A 19,122-nucleotide genomic window follows, 5' to 3' on the forward strand; every position below is an offset into this window, starting at 1 on the left:
AATCTCACATAAAATGTTCTCAAGAGTCAGATACAGCACGAGTATTTGTCACAAAATAGAAATTCTTCATGAAACTCGCAAAAGGCATGGGAAAAAACAAAGGACTTCTTATAATTCATCGCCGAGTTTGCATCATCACTAGTGTCATCAATTGCTTTTCTAGTAACACGCTTGACCATCTCTGCGCCCGTGACACGACTTGTGATCAAAAACAAAAAATAAAGGAAGATTGAATCGAAAAAGAAACGAATGAAACTAACAACATGCAGTAATATAGGAAGGCGTCGAAGCACCACGTTGGAAGATGGTGTTGTCTATCTCCATGGACACAGAAGACCCTTGTCGCTCACCCATAAACTTATTCGACACCTCACGCTCAGCCATCAGACTTAGCACGAAATAGACAACACTGCTCGCTCTATCTCTGAACGGGTAAATTTATAATCGCGCTTTGCACAAAGAGCAAAATTTGGAGGCGGACGCTTATTCCAAAGTACCAGAGCTACACAACAACAAAGAGGATGAAGAAATGTGCAACCAAGCCATTCGCGCTCAAGAGGAATGAATTGCATGGCATCTACTCAGCGAATTCGAGCTCAAGAGGAATGAATCGCATGGCATCTACTCAGCTAAACAACAATGAAGGTGTAACTCCGACCCAACACACGCATGGCATTATTTGGAGGCCCTATTGAAGCCTGACACGTGGACCAATGAAATGTGCGTGCAATGAATCGTTCACAAGTGCACCAATAGCATTTTTCCAGTGCACATGAATTGACAAAAAACCCCAATATACCAAATTGCCACTAAGGCCTACCAGGCCAAAAACAGAAGTTATGTACAACTTTCCAAATAGCGAAGAATTCTAACTTTCTTTTGGATAGTGGACTCACGTGCTTCAAGTGCGTGGTGCAAAAGAGATTTTCTCCAAACACTTGATCAATCGAGTCAACTATGCTCTAGATGTTTATCTAAGACACAACCATCCATTTCCAATCATATATCAATCCATCTTCCAATTATAAGGCTTGGTGTAGTCCAATCCATTTTCCAAATCGTGAAATCAAATCGACTTTTGATGTGTTATATATGCCGAGACTTGCAACGAATCTACTTTAAATTAGATAATATACTAACTATGTCCTCTTAGATGACAAGGGCCATTAGACAGGGATTAAGGGACAAAATTTTGTACATATTAGCAATGTTACCCTTGTACAGAAGTATGTACGCTTCCACAGATTGATTCCCTGTAAAGCCATGCAACCGCTAAAACATAGAAACATGATCAAGGGGACTCCTAATTGTGAAAGAGTGGGATTCATGTGAAGTACTCCTTTACGGAAAACAATATAGAGAATCTTTTCTAGGAATAAGCTATTAGAGCCAACCACTAGACGTGGTGCATAGTGATGTGCAGAATGACATTGCAAGGTCCATGACTACTACACCATCAGTTTGGTGGTAGCAAATACCTTGTTACTATTGTTAGATATCAATGCTCCACTCTCGTGTAACTACACCAACTAACTCTACTTGTAAGCCCCCCATATGACGAGAAGGCATTTGAGTAGCTCGGTTATCCCATAGGTCCTAGTTTGGACACCAGATGGGGGCCATCTGTAGCCTTATGGCTAGACGGCTTCAGATAGAGTTGGCACACTGCTAACTAGGCTACATGCAAGTGCGGGAAGGCATCCCATGACTGACTGCAGTGAGGGTAGATGAAGCATTTTCACGGGCAATCCACTCTCGGGTTGTGGGGCCCATTTGGAGCCCCAGATGATCCCGGGTGGCTTTATTTTGTGCCACGGTTCTATCGTGTGGTCAGTGCCTATTTCGAGATCGACCCCCAGTCGGCCGTTTTGGGCGGACTAGGTCGGTCACCCAATTGGGTCTAACCAACTATGAGTGGTGGCTATATAAGAGCAAGCCCGTGAAGCCCATTATCATCATTGGCTATAGCAACCTTGATTCCTTAGCATCCAGCCTCCGTCCACTACTGTTTCCAGCATGCCATCGAAGCTTCTCTCACAGGAGCGCACGGCTGGGAGGCAGCGCCATCTATTGTATCAGTTTTACAGTAATCAAAATTTTTGATTCTCCATACTATCTGTTTTTCTCTCTTGCATACAAGATCCTGTTATCTGTTGAGCACAGACGTCATATTGTTTTCTTACATGGTATCAGAGCTTGGACTCTAGCAAGAAGATTTGGTAGTGTGTTTCTGTTTGTGAGCAGATTGTGAGGGATGGCCCAGCCCGCAAGACTGCGAATCCCACCGTTCAGTGAAAGCGAAAAGTTGGATGGCACTAACTATCCACTCCAAAAGTTCAAGATAAAGACCATCCTAAGCACATACGAACTTTGGGATACTGCTACTGGGGTGGACGTGAAGCCGGTCGTGAGATCGGATCCAGCCAATGCAGGACAACAGATAGTACCAACTGCGGATGAGATTCTCGCGTGGACAAGAAGAAATGCAGATGCGATGTGTTCTATTGTCTGCAGCGTAAGTGACTCTGTCATGGCGTTAATTCAACATGTTACCACAACGGAGGAGGCATGGATGGTCTTGAAAAATCAGTACGAGACCACGAATCAGACACGGATTCAAAATTTGGAGACTCAACTCGCACGAGAAACTGTCTAAGTCTGAAATGGCAGAGAATTTCATCACCAGGGTGAAGAATCTGCGCGATCAGATGACTACGATTGGCATCACCATCACCAGTGAGAATCTAGCACGAAGGTGCATACGGATTCTCCCACCAAAGTACGACGGTCTTGTTACGGCACTGAATACGCAGAATAGAAATCCGCCCCTCAACTTTGAGGATTTCAGCACAATGCTTTTGGAGGAGGAGATGTGTCAAAAGACGAGGACTGGAGAAGATTCGGCTTTCTCGGTGGATCAAAGAAAGGTAAGGGTAAGGACTCTGGTAACCCATCTTCTTTTGATGATAAAAAGAGAAAGAAGAAGATCAAGTGCTTCTATTGCAACAAGGCAAGGCACAAGCAGAATGAGTGCCAGAAGAAGATTGCAGATGAGAAGAACGGAGTAAAGAAAGAGTCCAGCAATAGCGCACAGGCAATACCAGTAGAGCTGTTCATAGCAATTGAGGAGATTTGCATAGAGGCAGTTCACGTACCTGCGGATGATGAGCCTTGGATTATTGACAGTGGTGCATCGCGCCACATGTCCAGTCGGAAGGATTGGTATACCTCTCTACATCCGGTAGGGAATGACATCCTGCTAGCAGTCGGCAATGATGCAAAATGTCCAGCAAAAGGAAAAGGTACGATTGCTCTCAAGTCAAATGTAGTTGTAAAACAGTTGTCCGATGTTCTTTATGTGCCAGATATCAAGAGGAACTTGTCCGTTTCTATGATCACGAATCAGGACCTCAAAGTTCACTTCGATAAGAATGGCGCACAGATTTTGGATCTTCAAGGGAAGGTCATTGGTAAAGGTACACGGTGCAACAACATCTACGAACTTCAGTTTTCAGTGCTTGACCGATGTGAGCAACACTAAGCTATGGCATGAGAGGTTTGGTCATCTAAACCTTAGTTCTTTAAAGGAGATTCATAAAAGTGGAATGATTGCAGACCTACCAGAAATTACAGATCTACCCGATGTATGTGAAGCTTGCATGATGGGCAAGCAGCATCGGTAGCCCTTTCCTAAAGAGACTAGCAGGGCAAAGGCTCTTCTAGAGCTTGTTCACATGGACCTCTGCGGAAAGATGGAGATGGAAGCTTTGGGTGGTTCCTACTACTTCATGACGCTGATCGACGACTATAGTAGAAGGATATGGATATACTTCCTGAAGACTAAAGATGAGGCTTTTAGTAAGTTCAAAGAATGGCATGTAATGGTCGAGAAAGAATCGGGGAGGAAGGTGAAGAAGTTGAGATCAGACAGAGGTGGTGAGTTCACATCAAGTGAATTCGAAAGTTACTACAAAAGTCACGGGATCAAGAGGCAGAAACCCCCACCACATACACCACAGCAAAATGGAGTAGCACAGCACAAGATGCGCATCATCTGCGAAATGGGCAGGAGTATGGTGACAGGGAAAGATTTGCCAAAGACTTTCTGGGCTGAAGCATGTAACACGGTAGTTTACATTCTGAATCGTAGCTACACAAAGGCTATGAATGGAACGACTCCACTGCAGGCCTTTTCTGGTAAGAAACCTTCAACTGCATATTTCAGAGTTTTTGGATGTGACTAAGTTTTGTGCATGTCCCTGATGCTAATAGGACCAAATGGGAACCGAAGAGCCGGAAGTGTATTTTGTTGGGCTACAGTGAAGAGGTGAAGGGTTACCGTCTCTATAATCCTGTTACCAAGAAGGTAATAGTAAGTCGCGATGTGGTCTTCTTAGAACAGCCGCATCAATTGGAGGAGGATGCTTCCTTCCTAGACAACCAGGACCTGGATATCCATCCAATACAACCACCAACAGCAGACCGAACTCCCCCAACGGTGCTTGGGAGGATTCAAGATAAAGAAGAAGAAGAAGAGCCTGTAGAACCACAATGGCAACGGCCATTCCCGAAGTGGGTAAAGTAGCTTTTGGATGGCAGAGAACCTCCAACCATTGAGGAGGAACCATCGGAACACCGCCTGTCCGAGAGATTAGAGGAGCAAAGAAGGGTGCAGGAACACTTGGTCAACTATGCTTTGATGACAGAGGTGATCCGTGCTGAAGAACCCAAGTGTCTTGAAGAGGCCCAGGGTGATGGTAGGTGGATGGAGGCTATGCAGTCGGAGTATGGCTCCATAATGAAGAACAACACTTGGGACCTTGTGGATCGACCACCAAAACGCAAGGTAATCGGCACCAAGTGGGTTTACAAGACCAAGTACAAGTTTGATGGCACGTTGGATAAGTACAAGGCTTGGCTCATGGCAAAAGGATTCCCAGAGGTACATGGTTTTGATTATCAGGATACTTTTGCTCCCACAACTCGACTAACCACAATTCGAAGTGTTTTGGCTTTAGCAGCCCAGGGAAGTTGGCCCGTGTTTTAGATGGATGTAAAATCTGCCTTTCTGAATGGAGATCTCAAGGAGGAGGTATACGTGGAACAACCACTAGGTTTTGCGATTCCCCGATTCAGAAGGTAAAGTCTGTAAACTAAAGAAGGCACTTTACGGGCTGAAACAGGCCCCACAAGCATGGTACCAATGGATTGATGCCTACTTTCTTTAAAACGGGTTCAGGAGGAGCCCATCTGATGCAAATTTGTATATGTTCAGAGAAGGAGGCAGGTGTATGATCGTGGTCCTTTATGTGGACGACCTTGTCATAACAGGGAACCATGAAGAGAAGATCTCACAGACAAAGCATTTGCTAGGAAGAGAGATTGAAATGACAGACCTCGGACTGATGCATTTCTGTTTGGGGATTGAAGTTTGGTAAGAGCCAAAATAGATCTTCATCTCACAGCTGAAGTATGTTGGAGAGATATTGAAGGCATTTAGCATGGCTGAGTGCAAGACAGTTGGCACCCCTACGGAGGTTGACGTGAAGCTCTCAAATGAGGATTCATCACCATTGGAGGATGAAGCGAAGTACAGAAGGCTTGTGGGCAGTTTGATTTACTTGTGCAACACGCGGCCGGACATCAGTTTTGCGACTGGTGTACTAAGCAGGTTTTCCAATAAGCCTCGGGAGAACCATTGGAGGGCAGGGATGCGGGTGCTGAAATACATCAAAGGCACACTTGATTATGGCATCACCAATATTAAGGGCAACATCTTGACCGGATTTTGTGACTCGGATTGGGCAAGAGACGTGGACAGCAGGAGATCAATGACAGGTTACTATTTCTCACTTGGATCTGGAGCTGTGTCATGGTCAGCAAGAAGCAACCCACAGTTGCTCTTTCTTCTACCGAGGCTGAGTACAAATCAGCATGTTTTGCTTCTTGTGAGGCAGTGTGGTTGAGGAGGATTTTAGGGGACATGGGTGCAGTGCAGAACAAGCCTACACAGTTATCATGTGACAATCAGAGTTGCATGGCAATTGCAAAGAACCCTGTGTTCCACGCTCGCACAAAACACATTGAGATTCAATATCACTTTGTACGCGAGCTCATCATGGATGGAGAGGTCGACTTGGTGTACTGCCCAACTACAGAGAATGGTGCAGACATCTTCACGAAGGCTCTTGGAAGAGACTTGCTGGAGAGGCATCTTCATCGACTTGGCATTGGGCCGAAAAAGTAAGTTCACTTGCGGGTGGACATTGAGGGGGGGTGTTAGATATCAATGCTCCGCTCTCGTGTAACTACGTGGGAACTAGCTAACTCTACTTGTAAGCCCCCCATATGAGGAGAAGGCATTTGAGTAGCTCGGTTATCCGGTAGGTCCTGGTTTGAACACCAAATGGGGCCCATGTGTGGCCTGATGGCTGGATGGCTTCAGATAGAGTTGGCACACTGCCAACTAGGCTACATGCAAGTGTGGGAAGGCATCCCATGACTCACCGCACTGAGGGTCTATGGAGCATTTCCCGGGGCAGTCCACTCTCGAGTTGCAGGGCCTGTTTGGAGCCCGAGATGATCCTGGATGGCTCTGGGCCAAACGGACACCATAGGTTAGTTGCTCTATTTTGCACCATGGTTCTATTGTGTGGTCAGTGGCCTATTTCGGGACCGACCTTGGTTGAGTATGAGGTTAAGATTAATCGGGGTGGTTAAGTTAGTGGGGTTAAGTTCAATTACTTGGACCATGGTTAAGTTTGCTTAGCCTTGGGTTGACTCAGTTGAGTTAAAAGATTGCCATGTGGCATAGTGCCACCTAAGCACAATTTGTAAGTTGCATGTGAACAGCCTCTGCCACATCATCAAGCCCACTCTCTCTTCATAAAAACTTCGACAAGCCATAACTTTCAATCCATAAATAATTTGCATGCGCTCCGAAAAGGAAAAGTGATTGCCTTTTTTAGCTCTACGTGCTGTAAAGTCAATTTTGTTGTATGCAATTAGACACTCCCACATTTGAAAGTATCTTCAACTGGTAAGACCTTTGCAATGGTAGTACGAACCCCAACTGTTGAGAAGTTCACTGGAGAAGGATTTCACACCTGGTCTATGTTGGAGATAAGTGCACACTAAGTGTACTATTTCCTAGTCTACAATAGTCTAAGTCTAAGTCTAAGTCTAAGTCTAGTCTTTATGTCTTGAGTATGTGCCATGTGGCACTTCTACAATTATCCCATAAGCACTCTTGCTTTATGTCTTGTACTTTGGCCCATATATTCAATGGGTCACATCATTGTAAACTATCAGTCTAGCTTATGTCTTGTCTACACTCTTCTCAAGGTATTTCTAGTCTTTCAGTCTTGTTATTTCATTTCCAGTTTCTAGTTCTAGTTCTTGCTTCCATATTCCAACATGGTATCAGAGCTAGGTTGATCCCTCTTCTCCCTCTTCTCTCTTCTCAAGTCTGTCTCTTCTCAAATATAGATCTGCCCCCCCTGCTCAGATCTGCCTCTTCTCTCCCTTGCTACAGATCTGCCCCTCTTTCTGCCCCGCCATTGTGCTCCAGATCTGCGCGACTCTGCTGCATGTATTCCCGCTCCAAATCTCTGCGCCAGATTTGCGCTTCAGATCTGCGCAGCTCAGCCACAGATCTGAGCACCAAATCTGCTGTCACGCCAGATCTGCGCAACACCTGCTGTCACCGACAGATCTGCGCAGTCTAGCACCCACCCCTACTATCCATACAGCGTCGCCCGAATTTCATACGTCATCCATACTCTGCCGTCCGTATGCCGCCGTACGTCATCCGTACTCCGCCGTCCGTACGATGCCCGTACTCTGCACATCATCCATACGTCGACCGTACTCCGTACTTTGCTCGCCGTCCGTACATCGTCAGATGTCCGTACAGTCCGTACGACTGTACGTAATCCGTACCTACACAGGCCGACTTCTCCGTACCTACACAGGTTGACTTCTCCAGCTCCATCTTCACGGAGATCTGCATCCTTTTGCACCTCTACCTCTGCTCGGGATTAAGGTACTAAGCTTTGCCTCTTTCAGTTTGCTAAGCAGTCTCTCCTTTTTTGCTGGTTCCTCCTGCTTCGATGGGCTGTCATATGCTATGGCCCTGACAAAGTGGTGAGAGAACCAGCTTCTGGGATCTCTTCCTCTCATTTATTTTTGCAATATTGTAAGGGAATAGACACTGCCCTTGCATCCTAGCAAGAGGTAAGACCTTCCCACATGGCATCTTCCTCTCATTCTCTCATATCTATCGACAAATTCAATGGGTCCAACTTTCATACTTGGTAGATCAAAATCAAGTGCCATCTTATGAAAGAAGGCCTTTGGGACATTGTTCACCGTGATGCTCCCGAAGGTCCATCTGAGCAAGTTGTCGCTGCCAAGAACGACAAAGCCTATGCTATCATATGCTCGGCCTTGGAGATGATTACATTCATCACATCTCCAACATATAGTCTGCTCCTCAAGCATGGATCACTTTGGATACTCTTTTTGGAGCCCGATCTAAAAACTCTAAGATTGCACTTATGATCTCATTCTTTGATCTACATATGCAGGAAAGAGCTACTATAGCCTCTCATGTCAATTATCTTCGCAGTCTTATGGTTCACCTTGCATCAGTCAAGTCTCCCATCTTCGAAGATATTGCTATTGCTGTGCTTCTCAAAAGCTTACCTGACTCCTATGCTACCCTTGTCACTACCTTCAAGTATCATAATAATCCTTCTCTTGAGGGTATCATCAATGCTCTCCAAGAGGAAGAAAGAACTCAACAACGAAAGGTAACTGACACTGCATTTTTAGCAAAGAAAGGAAGTTCTAAGGTAAGAAAGCCTTGCACCCATTGTGGCAAAACTAATCATGTGGAGAAGGACTGTTTCAAGGCTCATCCATGCACCATTTGTGGCCGTGATAATCACCAGGAGAGGGACTGCTACTCCAAAACCTCTACATCAGCTCCTGCATCTACCTCAGCCCATGTTGCTGCAACATCTCCATCAGCTGATCCTGTTGTTCCTTCCTCACATGATGAGAAGTGGGCTTTCTGATTACTTCTATGTCTTGCCATGCACCATTTGTGGCCGTGATAATCACCGGGAGAGGGACTGCTACTCCAAAACCTCTACATCAGCTCCTGCATCTACCTCAGCCCATGTTGCTGCAACATCTCCATCAGCTGATCCTGTTGTTCCTTCCTCACATGATGAGAAGTGGGCTTTCTGATTACTTCTATATCTTGTCTACCACCTTGACCACCGATGATTGAGGTCAAGGGGTTCTAGTGTCTTGGTCTTTCTATTTGTCTACAATCAGTCTTCTGTCTATCTAGTCTTGTCTATCTGTCTATTTGTCTATCAATCTGACTGTGTTTTAGATCCATCTTGTCCCTACCCTTGTGGACCCATATGAGGATATCACTTGAGGAGGGGTGTCTCAGGATCTTTTGTCTGTCATGTCTTCGATCTTGTCTCTCAGTCTATCAATCTTTATGTCTGTCTTCTAGTCTTGTCTTTCTGTCTTACTCCTAGTGTCCACTTAAGGAGGGTGTTGGAGATAAGTGCACACTAAGTGTACTATTTCCTAGTCTACAATAGTCTAAGTCTAGTCTTTATGTCTTGAGTATGTGCCATGTGGCACTTCTACAATTATCCCATAAGCACTCTTGCTTTATGTCTTGTACTTTGGCCCATATATTCAATGGGTCACATCATTGTAAACTATCAGTCTAGCTTGTGTCTTGTCTACACTCTTCTCAAGGTATTTCTAGTCTTTCAGTCTTGTTATTTCATTTCCAGTTTCTAGTTCTAGTTCTTGCTTCCATATTCCAACAGTCTACACAAATGAGGTATCTCTTGATGCATCAAAAGCTTTGGAAGACTGTAAAAGAAGACATACCCACTGCACAAAATGATGCCTGGAATGAAAAAGACGAAGCAGCACTATCACTCATTGGTTTGCACTTGGGTCCAAACATAATTCACCATATAGACTCCAAGGATCATGCCAAAGATGCATGGGATGACTTTCACACAGTGTTTGGTGCAAAAGCCAAAAACCAAGAAATTCATCTTAAGATTGAATTCTCTGGTTTGCACATGAGATTCAATGAATCCATGGCACAATTTTTCAACAAAATCAAAAGCATTATGACCCAACTAGAAGGCATAAATGCAAAACTAGGGGAAAAGGATGCACTTGCAATAAAAGCATGCAATCCTCCTTAAAAGCATGCCTACAGAGTACATCGCACTGTCAACCACTTTGAAGAATCTCCCAAATCCAAAGTTTGAGGAATGTGTATCCTCTCTTCTTGAAAAAAAAAGAGGGTTGAAGGCATCAACATCGACATCTACATCAACACGCAACAACAATAATGAAGAACAAGCATTGTTCAATAAAACATCAACAAAGTGTTACCATTGCAGACGGATGGGTCACTATCAAAGTGACTGCAGATTGAAGAACAAACCAAAGTGTCACCATTGCAAGAAACTGGGACACAAGGAAGAAGATTGTAGAAGAATGACAAGAACATGCATTGAGAAGCAAAAGCCTTGCCACCTTTAGCCCACATGTTTGTAAATCAAACCTGACCACCTGAGAGTAACCATGTAAGCACCCCGGGGAGGATTTGATCTTGTAACTCACATCTGACCACCTTGCAGTAGCCAATAGATCATGGCACCAAGGGGAGGTGTTGAGATATGGTGCCATGTGCACATATTAGAGGCTAAGGTATGGTATAAGAATGTATTAAAGTAGCCACATAATGTGAGGATGTGGATCGAGGACATCCACAAGGAGAGATGTGGATCAGAGGATCCCACAAGTGTTGACTGTTCTAAAGGCTCTCTCTATATAAGAAGCCTATCATGTATTGTTGAAAACACATTGTAATAGATTGAGTGTTGCGTACCTTATGTCTCTCTCATGGTGTTACGATCCTCCTTGATCCCTCTCTTTGACAAATGAGCACAATTTCGTGGCATGTTTTATACAGTTGATGTGGCATTACACGAATAAAGTAGCAAATCCTACTCGTCAAAGTCCAAACGTATTGTTTGAACTCAATGTAGCTCTTAAGCTTAGCATAAAAATGGCCAGTGATTCATAAGATTTAATGATTAATAATAAAATGTAATGTGAAGCAGCACATGATCAAGCAAGTACAATTTGAGAATCAAGCAAGTACAAGTAGGGAGGGCTTTACGAGAGGCTACCATGTGAACACCAATCCAACGTGGTAGGTATGTAGACATTTGTGAAGAGGATGCCGGAGGTTTGGAGGAGCTTTGGTGGGTGTGTGGAGTCACCACGTGGTGGGCATGGCGAGCACTGACATCTGACACGTGGCCCATAAACATTGGCGCAAGGGAGAGTAGGGCAAGGGGCACAGCGTGCTAGAGTGCCATGTGGCATCGTCGCGCAAAACAGAGAGCATGCCAACGTGGCCCAGTAAATGGATGGAGGGGTAGAGCGTGCCACGTGGTGCGAGCGACAGAACGTGCTGGCGTGGCAAGGGGCAGAGCGCGCCAGCATGACAAGGGTGGGAGTCCGTGGGACTAACACGTGACCATCACCAAGCTGTGCAGCTTCAAACTCCAGAGGTGGCATGACACGGAGGCGACACGTGGGCAACCTGACGTGCTGCTCGCTTGCTACTTAAGAGACAGTCTGACACACTACTCACACAGTCTGATACAAACGGAGGTGACACATTTTGACGTGCAAGGAGAGAGAGGAGAGCGTAGAGTCTAGAGAGAGAAAGAGGAGAGTCGAGAGAGAGAGAGAGAGAGAGAGACAGAGAGAGAGAGAGAGGAGAGGAGAAGAGGAGGAGAGAGAGAAAGGGAGAGGGGAGAGAGAGAGAGAGAGAGAGAAAGAGAGAGAGAGAGAGAGGAAGAGGAGAGGGAGGAGAGAGAGAGAGAGAGAGAGAGAGAGAGTATTTTCTCTCTCTCTCTCTCTCTCTCTCTCTATATATATATATATATTAACACACACACACACACCCCCCCCCCTCCAGAGAGAGACATAATCTATTATATATTATATATTACTTAATATTTACTAAAATATTATATTAAATAAGATATTGTATAATATATTCTATTATATATGACAGAGAGAGACAGAGAGAGAAAGGGGGGGAGAGAGACAGAGAGATAGAGAGAGATTTGATATAATATATATTATATTATATTATATTATCTTACTATTATAAATCACACATGGCAGATCGAGGAAGTGAAGCAAAGCCAGCAAACTCCCGTCGCCTTGCGTGTTGCTGAGCGTGGACCTGGGGACAGTGCTGAGAGGGGGGGAGGGCAGAGGTGGACAACACGATGCGCGGCGAAAATCACACATGGTAGATCGGGAAAGTGCAATGAAGCCAAGTTAGCGGGTCAATAAGGGTGGCAGCGGCTAGGTCATCCAATCAACAAGGATGGTGCACGAGACAGGACTCAGGAGTCAAGAGTCGACCAATAGAGAGAGAAAGAAGTAGAGAGAAAAAAAATAGAGAGAGACATATAATATAATATATATTAAATTATCTCAAATAAATATCTTTGCGTGTGTGCGTGTGTGTGTATGTCTGTGTGTTGGGGGGGGGGGGTAGAGAGATGTGTGTGTGTGTGTGTGTGTGTGAGAGAGAGAGAGAGAGAGATTGTGGCAAGCGTCGGATGTTGTTGCGCGAGGACCTGGGGACAGTGCTGAGTGGGGGGAGGGTAGAGATACACAACACAACACGCGCTGAAAATCACACGTGGTAGATTGAGGAAGTGCAGCAAAGCTAGGTTAGTGGGTCAACAAGGGTGGCACGCAGGACAAGACTCAAGAGTCAGGAGTTGGCCAGTAGAGAGAGAGAGAGAGAGAGAGGGGGGGGGGGGAGATTTTTAACATATATTTATATTTATATTTATAAACATATATATATATATATATACATATATATATTTATATAATTAATTAATTACACACACATACACTCCCTTCTAGCAAAACAATGATCATGAGGGGGATGAGCAATAATGTTAGTGCGACCAAGTGATGAGCAATAATGTAAGAAATTGTATATTTATGTATAAATGAAACCTATTGTGCCTAAGGAAGGGGTGTGTGTGTGTGTGTGGTTTGAGAGAGAGAGAGAGAGAGAGGGAGAGAGAGTCATGGAAAAGGATGATTGTGGCAATTGTCCATCACTTTTGTGTTTCACCTATTCTACCACAATTCTAAGGCTTGAGTTGATACACCTCTAGCAAAACATCAATCATGAGGGAGATGAGCTAAACCACGGAGTAGAGGAGGACGCTCACTTAATCAAACTAAAGGTGAACCCAAAGCTATCACAAACCTTGAGGCTCGAATCAACACACTTCTAGCAAAACACTGATCATGAGGGGGACGAGCAAGAACGTTAGTGTGACCAGGGAAAATACAAGATTTATACCAATATTTATGGAAATGCAATATACTAGATGATGAAGGCAATTGCAATTAGGAATGTTTAGTGGTGTAGGAGATTAGCATACAAGGCTTGCCAACAGCATCGGGCATAGTCCAAGCCTCTCTCTCTCTCTCTCTCTCTCTCTCTCTCTCTCTCTCTCATGGAAATCCTATCTATGTAAAAATTAAATGTTGACAAAGATGAGCCCAATAAAATTAATGGGTTTCTTCAAATTAGGGTTTTAATTGTTGAAATGTGCATTTAGCAACTATGTAACAAGGTGAATGATATATCTATCATTCATTAGGCTTGCCCTATGTGAGTGAACTACCGAGAGAGAGAGCATAAAATTGGAGGTCCCAGGGTGAAAAGGAAGGAGGCAAAGACGAATAAATGCAAATGGCCCAAAAGTCATACAAGGGCATCCCAAGTCATCAATACTCTACAAGTGCACCAACCACAAATTAACACGTAAGACTGCATGAATAATAACAATGATCTTATTTTCCCATCTCAAAATCACAACCTTCACTAAGGCCTACCCATGGCTGGCCAAAAACTCTCAATTGGTTCGATTAAGTGGAACCCAATCTCAATTCAATGTGCCAAAGGAAGTATAAAATTTAAAAAGCATGATGCATGGGTAAATTAATTAAGCCATTTTTTCATTGCCAAGGTGCTTGATTTGATATCCACATGAGGAGTTCGAGTCTTTCCAATGTAGCCACAACAGTAATCTTGGCTACAAAGTTATTGATCTTGATAATCCCACATTATTAGAATAGGCTAAATCAAGCGTTGTAAAGGAGAGAGAACCCATGATCTAGGAAAATATTTTATATAGTATGGAAATGTAGTATATGACTTACATTTTATGATCCCACCTTGAGACCCAGCCAAGGTGGGTCTGTATCCGTCATAGACAGGTCATGCTACTCGTCATAGATAAAGCATCGTAAGAGATATAAACAGGTTGACTTCAATCAATAGTCCTGAGCACCAGCTGGGTAGAGTCCTATTGTATTATTGCTTGCGTGCTCTGTTTAGCTTAGCTCAACCCCATCGCCATAGGCAAAAAACATGACTGCCTAATGTCTGCCTTGAAAACATGACTGCCTAATGTCTGCATTCACAGGCACTGCCATGGCACTGGTGTGATGGCAACTAGGGAGCACAAACGCACAGCTTTGTGGCAGTCGAAGCTATGAATCTCTATCAAGAATACGTAGGAAATAATTCGCTGCAAATATCGTCTGCTGGTGTAAGTAAAATATTAGTGTCAAATGTGACCTCTTTTCTGTGAAAGTTGTGAATGAGATACCCTTTGCATTCCTCAAAGCCCCACGGCCTTACTGCCTAACAGAAAAGCCAATGACTCAACATATTTTGCATTTTTGGAAAACAGGCAGTGATTACAATAAGCACACAGAAGTCTAACCACGTAAAAGATGTCTATGTGAACGCCAAGCTTGTCATTAAAAATCTACTTTAACCTCGTGAGAGTCATCCATCGTCACAAACCGTCAAGACTCTCACACCTGACATTCACTGACTTCATCAGAACCCAATGTTCACAGAGCTCCAAAGCACATACGCACATGAATGCAAGCAAAATGCAGCTAGACAAAAGTGTCTTGAAGTTTCCTGAAGCCCTACGGGATGAAGGTAGACTCATTCATGACAAATCTTATAAAGGCTGGCATCTGCATATAAAACATTTATGTGAAGGAAACTGCAAGATTTAGTATCCTAGGTTTGTTAGTAATACCATTTATTGATTAAAAGATAACAGAGAGAGAGAGAGAGCGCAATTCGTGGCAATTCCAGGCCAGGAATAAGACAATGCCCACTTACAGAACAATCTTGACCATCAATCGGACCTGAAAATCACAACAGACTGTACAAGGCACTTGAGCCTGAATCCTATCAAGTGACACTGAACCTTGTCAGTGTAAATCACTAAGCAGGACCGTCCAAGAACAAGGAAAAAAAAAGAAATGACAAACCTTTTAATCCTAACCAAGCACATACACACCCAGCAACCCATAAGGCTGCCCTTTTCTACAGTAGACTCTTACCATTTGCTCTTTTGCTATTCACTCCTTATCTACAGTAGACTCTACCATTTGCTCTTTTGCTATTCATTCCTTGGAAACTTTGGTAGATCTGAGAACAAATCAAACAGACTTGTAGTTTCTCATTTGGTATAAGCCTCAAGAGTCTACATGCTCCACCTTGGTTGTCCCTTGAGGAAGGTTGGCCTCTGCCTCCTCTTTCCTTCCCAATAGAGCAGCAAGCTCTGCAAAGTAAGGACTTTCATCATGATCTTTTCTTCCATCACTTACATCTTTATATTCTGCCATCAGCTTGTCCCATTTCTCCCTACACTGCTTCCCCTCCCTCTTCACTCCTAGAGATGCCAGCTTCTCTGCTAACTCCTCCCAAAGGGCAGCTCTCCTGGTAGATGTTGAAAACTTCATGTCCATTTCCTTTCGAAATCGGATCAGCTGCAGTACTTCAGTCCTCTTCCAGTTCTTGGACCTCTTCTTAGGACCTAGGAGTCCATCTGAGGGAGCCCCCATGGATGCAGGTGGTACTGTTGATGTTGCTGTTGCTGTTGTTGCTGTTGCTGTTCCTGTTCCTGTTCCCACTCCAGGTTTCTCACCCAAGAGTCGCTGTGTTAGCACGATCATGGCATTGTTGAATGCATATTTTTGAGCTCTTTCTTCCGCTCTCCACTTCTCCTCTCTTTCATGGCGAATCTGCTCCCAAATTCGTTCTTTTCTCTCTACCGCATCCAATAGATCTTTGAAAAACCGTTGCTGCCTAGCGATAATAGTCTCCAAAAGATCCTGCACAACGGTCAAGTCTGTCAAACAGATGTAGTCTAAAGCCCTCTTTCGCTTCTTCGGAGAAGAAGTCTCCTCTGACTGAATTTCAGTAAGCTCGACTGGCGCATTCCCGTTCGCAGCGCAGCCTGGAACTTCTACTTCTTTCCGACCGGGCAGACGCCCGCTGTGCAACTCATCCTTCACCCTGTTCGCCTCCATAGCATTCACCAAAGAGCCACTTTCCCTTCTATGAGATTTCCAGGATAGTAATTGATGCAGCTCATCGTAAAAAGGATGGTCTTCCTTATCTCTTGTACCGTCCCTAACCTCCTTGTACCCGGCCGTAAGTTTTTCCCACTTGTCTTTGCACTGCTGACCATCACGAGAGAAATTTGCTCTTTGCAGCGACTGAGCGATTTCATCCCATAACGCCATTTTCCTGCCGCTCTTTTTGAATCTCTCATCAAGCACAGTTCTTGCTCTTATCAACGTCAAAGTCTCAAGTCTGGTCCAGTTCTTGGATCGCTTCTTGTGCTCTCGTTCCCTCTTCTTGTCGTCTTCGACTTCACCTTCACCTTCGGTTTTTGCCCCGCAATTCGCGTTCCCGAGGGGCTTAAATTTAGTAAACGCAGCGCTATGAGCCACAACAGGAGAGACTGTAGTAGGGACAACGTAAGTAGACAGCTGTAACTTGTTTACAGGAGTCGTGCTTTCTGGTGCCGCAGAATGCTGGGAAGGATCACTGGAATCCTCTGGGGATGTACTCCGAAGATGATCCGATTCAGGCCCAGAAGCTACATCATCAAGATTGTTTCTTTCAGCTGCAGTTTCCGCGACAAGAGCTGTAACAACGGGCTGAGAAAGGGACATAAGACGGGCCTGAGAGTTCATGGTGTTCTAGTCAAGAATTGTCAACAAATATCCAGGCAATGAATCAATGAAACTCGAAGCTACAACCCAAGAAAACCACGAGGAGGGGCAGCAGGGGTCGAACACAGGAACAAGGACCGTAATCAAGGAAAACGCTCAAACTGAAACGAAAACGGAGTCTACCAAGATAGCCCAAAAAACCTCCAGCAACTGCCTTCCTTCTGGGAAGGAGGTAACCCAAAGAAGAGAGAGAGCACAGAACCCCCAAAAGGACTCGAGGACTTCAAACCCCCTACATCGAGCTACGACGCAAACAGCTGTTGCAGAAGGAAGGAGAGAGCAGCAAAAACCTCCGTTTTCCCGTTGCGGACTCGGAAAATAGTTCTGGAAAGGGGAAAATAGAAGGAAGAAGCAGAGAGGCGAGCAGAAAAGAACGCAAAGGGGCAGGGGATGGGCGGGGGGGGGGAGGGGGGGGGGAGATCGTTGAGGAGAAGCAAGGGTATGTTGTGTGAGAAATGCAAAGCTGTTCTGCTGAAAGACATGAAAATTGAAGAAGCAGGGATGATCTCGTCATGCACAGAGACGGAGGAGGGCTATGGCTAGACTAGGGAGGAGCCTCTGCTGTGCCTTGCTGGTATCTGAGGGCATGTGGGTGTTCAGGCTACCAGAGAAGCTGCTGTTGAAGGTGAAGTAGAGACACGTCTGTCGTTCCCAGTCGATCGGAGAGTATTCTAAGAGTTTGTGCGAGGCACCATTTCCTTTCGCAAGCACGGTCGAAGAAGAGGCTCGCTCGATCACACTGAGGTACACGAACACACACACACGCACGGTGTGACAGAGAGAGAAATGTGGAAGCTTGAAGACATGACTACACAGAAGGACACAGGCTAGCACAAACAAGCTATGGAAGCTTGGAGGACCTAAGAAAAGAGAGAGAGAGAGAGAGAGAGAGAGAGAGAGAGAGAAGCTATGGAAGGTTGAAGGACCTGAGCCCACTCAGTGACACTGGACAGAGTGCCCAAATAACCATACACACGCAGAAACACTACTCGAGAAAGACAAGCTCATGCTTTGAAGAAACTCCCTCTGTTACACCTCTCATCAAGGCACAGGCCAGCACGGAGACGCTATGGAAGAAGGACCCAACACACACACACACACACACACAGATGCCCAAATAACCACACACAGAAACAATGCTCTAGAAATACCAATGAAAACTCACGCTTTCAAGAACCCCACTCTCTGTTACAGCTCTCTCATCCAGCCACAGGCTAGCCCAGAGAACCTATGGAAGCTTACAGGGGCTAGCAGAGAGAACCTAAGGACCTCAGAGAAAGAGAGAGAAAGAGAGAGAGGCTTGCTATTCAGTGACAGAGTGCCCAAATAGCCACACACACACAATTTACACTGCGAGAGAGAGAGAGAGAGAGAGGCTTCCTTACACTCACACAAACACTGCTCGAGAAAGAGACTCTACGCTCCCGCTTTTAAGAACCCCCCCCCCTTCTGTGTTTCACCTTTCACCCAGCCAATAGCTCCTTCACACAGAATTGTGAACAGTGAATCAGAAAGCTATGGAAGCTACAGACAGTTTTGGTCTTGAATGCCACATCAAAAAGGCTGTGGAAGAGTTCCTCGTTGCACCTGGAGACGAAGGTAGACACGAGTGTTTGACTGCTGTGGCGGAAAAAGAGAAAGATGGCGTTTTGAGTGTAGGAATTTGGAAAGCTCATCTCATCAGCAACTTTCAAGTTCCACTCACAAAGCATAGAGACAGAGACAGACAAAAACTGTGATTGTGGAGGAGCCCTAGTTGCCATTTTATGCCATACTCATACACAACACATCCATCCCACACAGAGAGCTCAGGACACACTCCACAGCTTTTGGCTTAGATATATGTACATATGGAGAGAGATTTATTATATCATATAAGCATGGTAG

General features: G+C 44.9%; 1 protein-coding gene across 1 annotated transcript; it reads right to left on the reverse strand.

Annotated features, from left to right (window-relative positions):
* Window positions 1–15,286: 15,286 nt before the first annotated feature.
* LOC147881380 (trihelix transcription factor PTL-like) lies at window positions 15,287–18,599 on the reverse strand. The gene has a single exon (XM_087369757.1). It carries the CDS (start codon window positions 17,194–17,196, stop codon window positions 15,688–15,690), a length of 1,509 nt encoding a protein of 502 aa, XP_087225883.1. The 5' UTR covers window positions 17,197–18,599; the 3' UTR covers window positions 15,287–15,687.
* Window positions 18,600–19,122: the final 523 nt, after the last annotated feature.

Source organism: Dipteris shenzhenensis, chromosome 31, assembly GCF_047967505.1.
Source record: "Dipteris shenzhenensis isolate YYH24624 ecotype China chromosome 31, Dip_SZ_1.0, whole genome shotgun sequence".
Taxonomy (NCBI): Eukaryota; Viridiplantae; Streptophyta; class Polypodiopsida; order Gleicheniales; family Dipteridaceae; genus Dipteris; species Dipteris shenzhenensis.

Excerpts from the sequence above, each read along its gene's own strand:
- LOC147881380 (XM_087369757.1), bottom strand. The coding sequence starts at position 17,196 with ATGAACTCTCAGGCCCGTCTTATGTCCCTTTCTCAGCCCGTTGTTACA.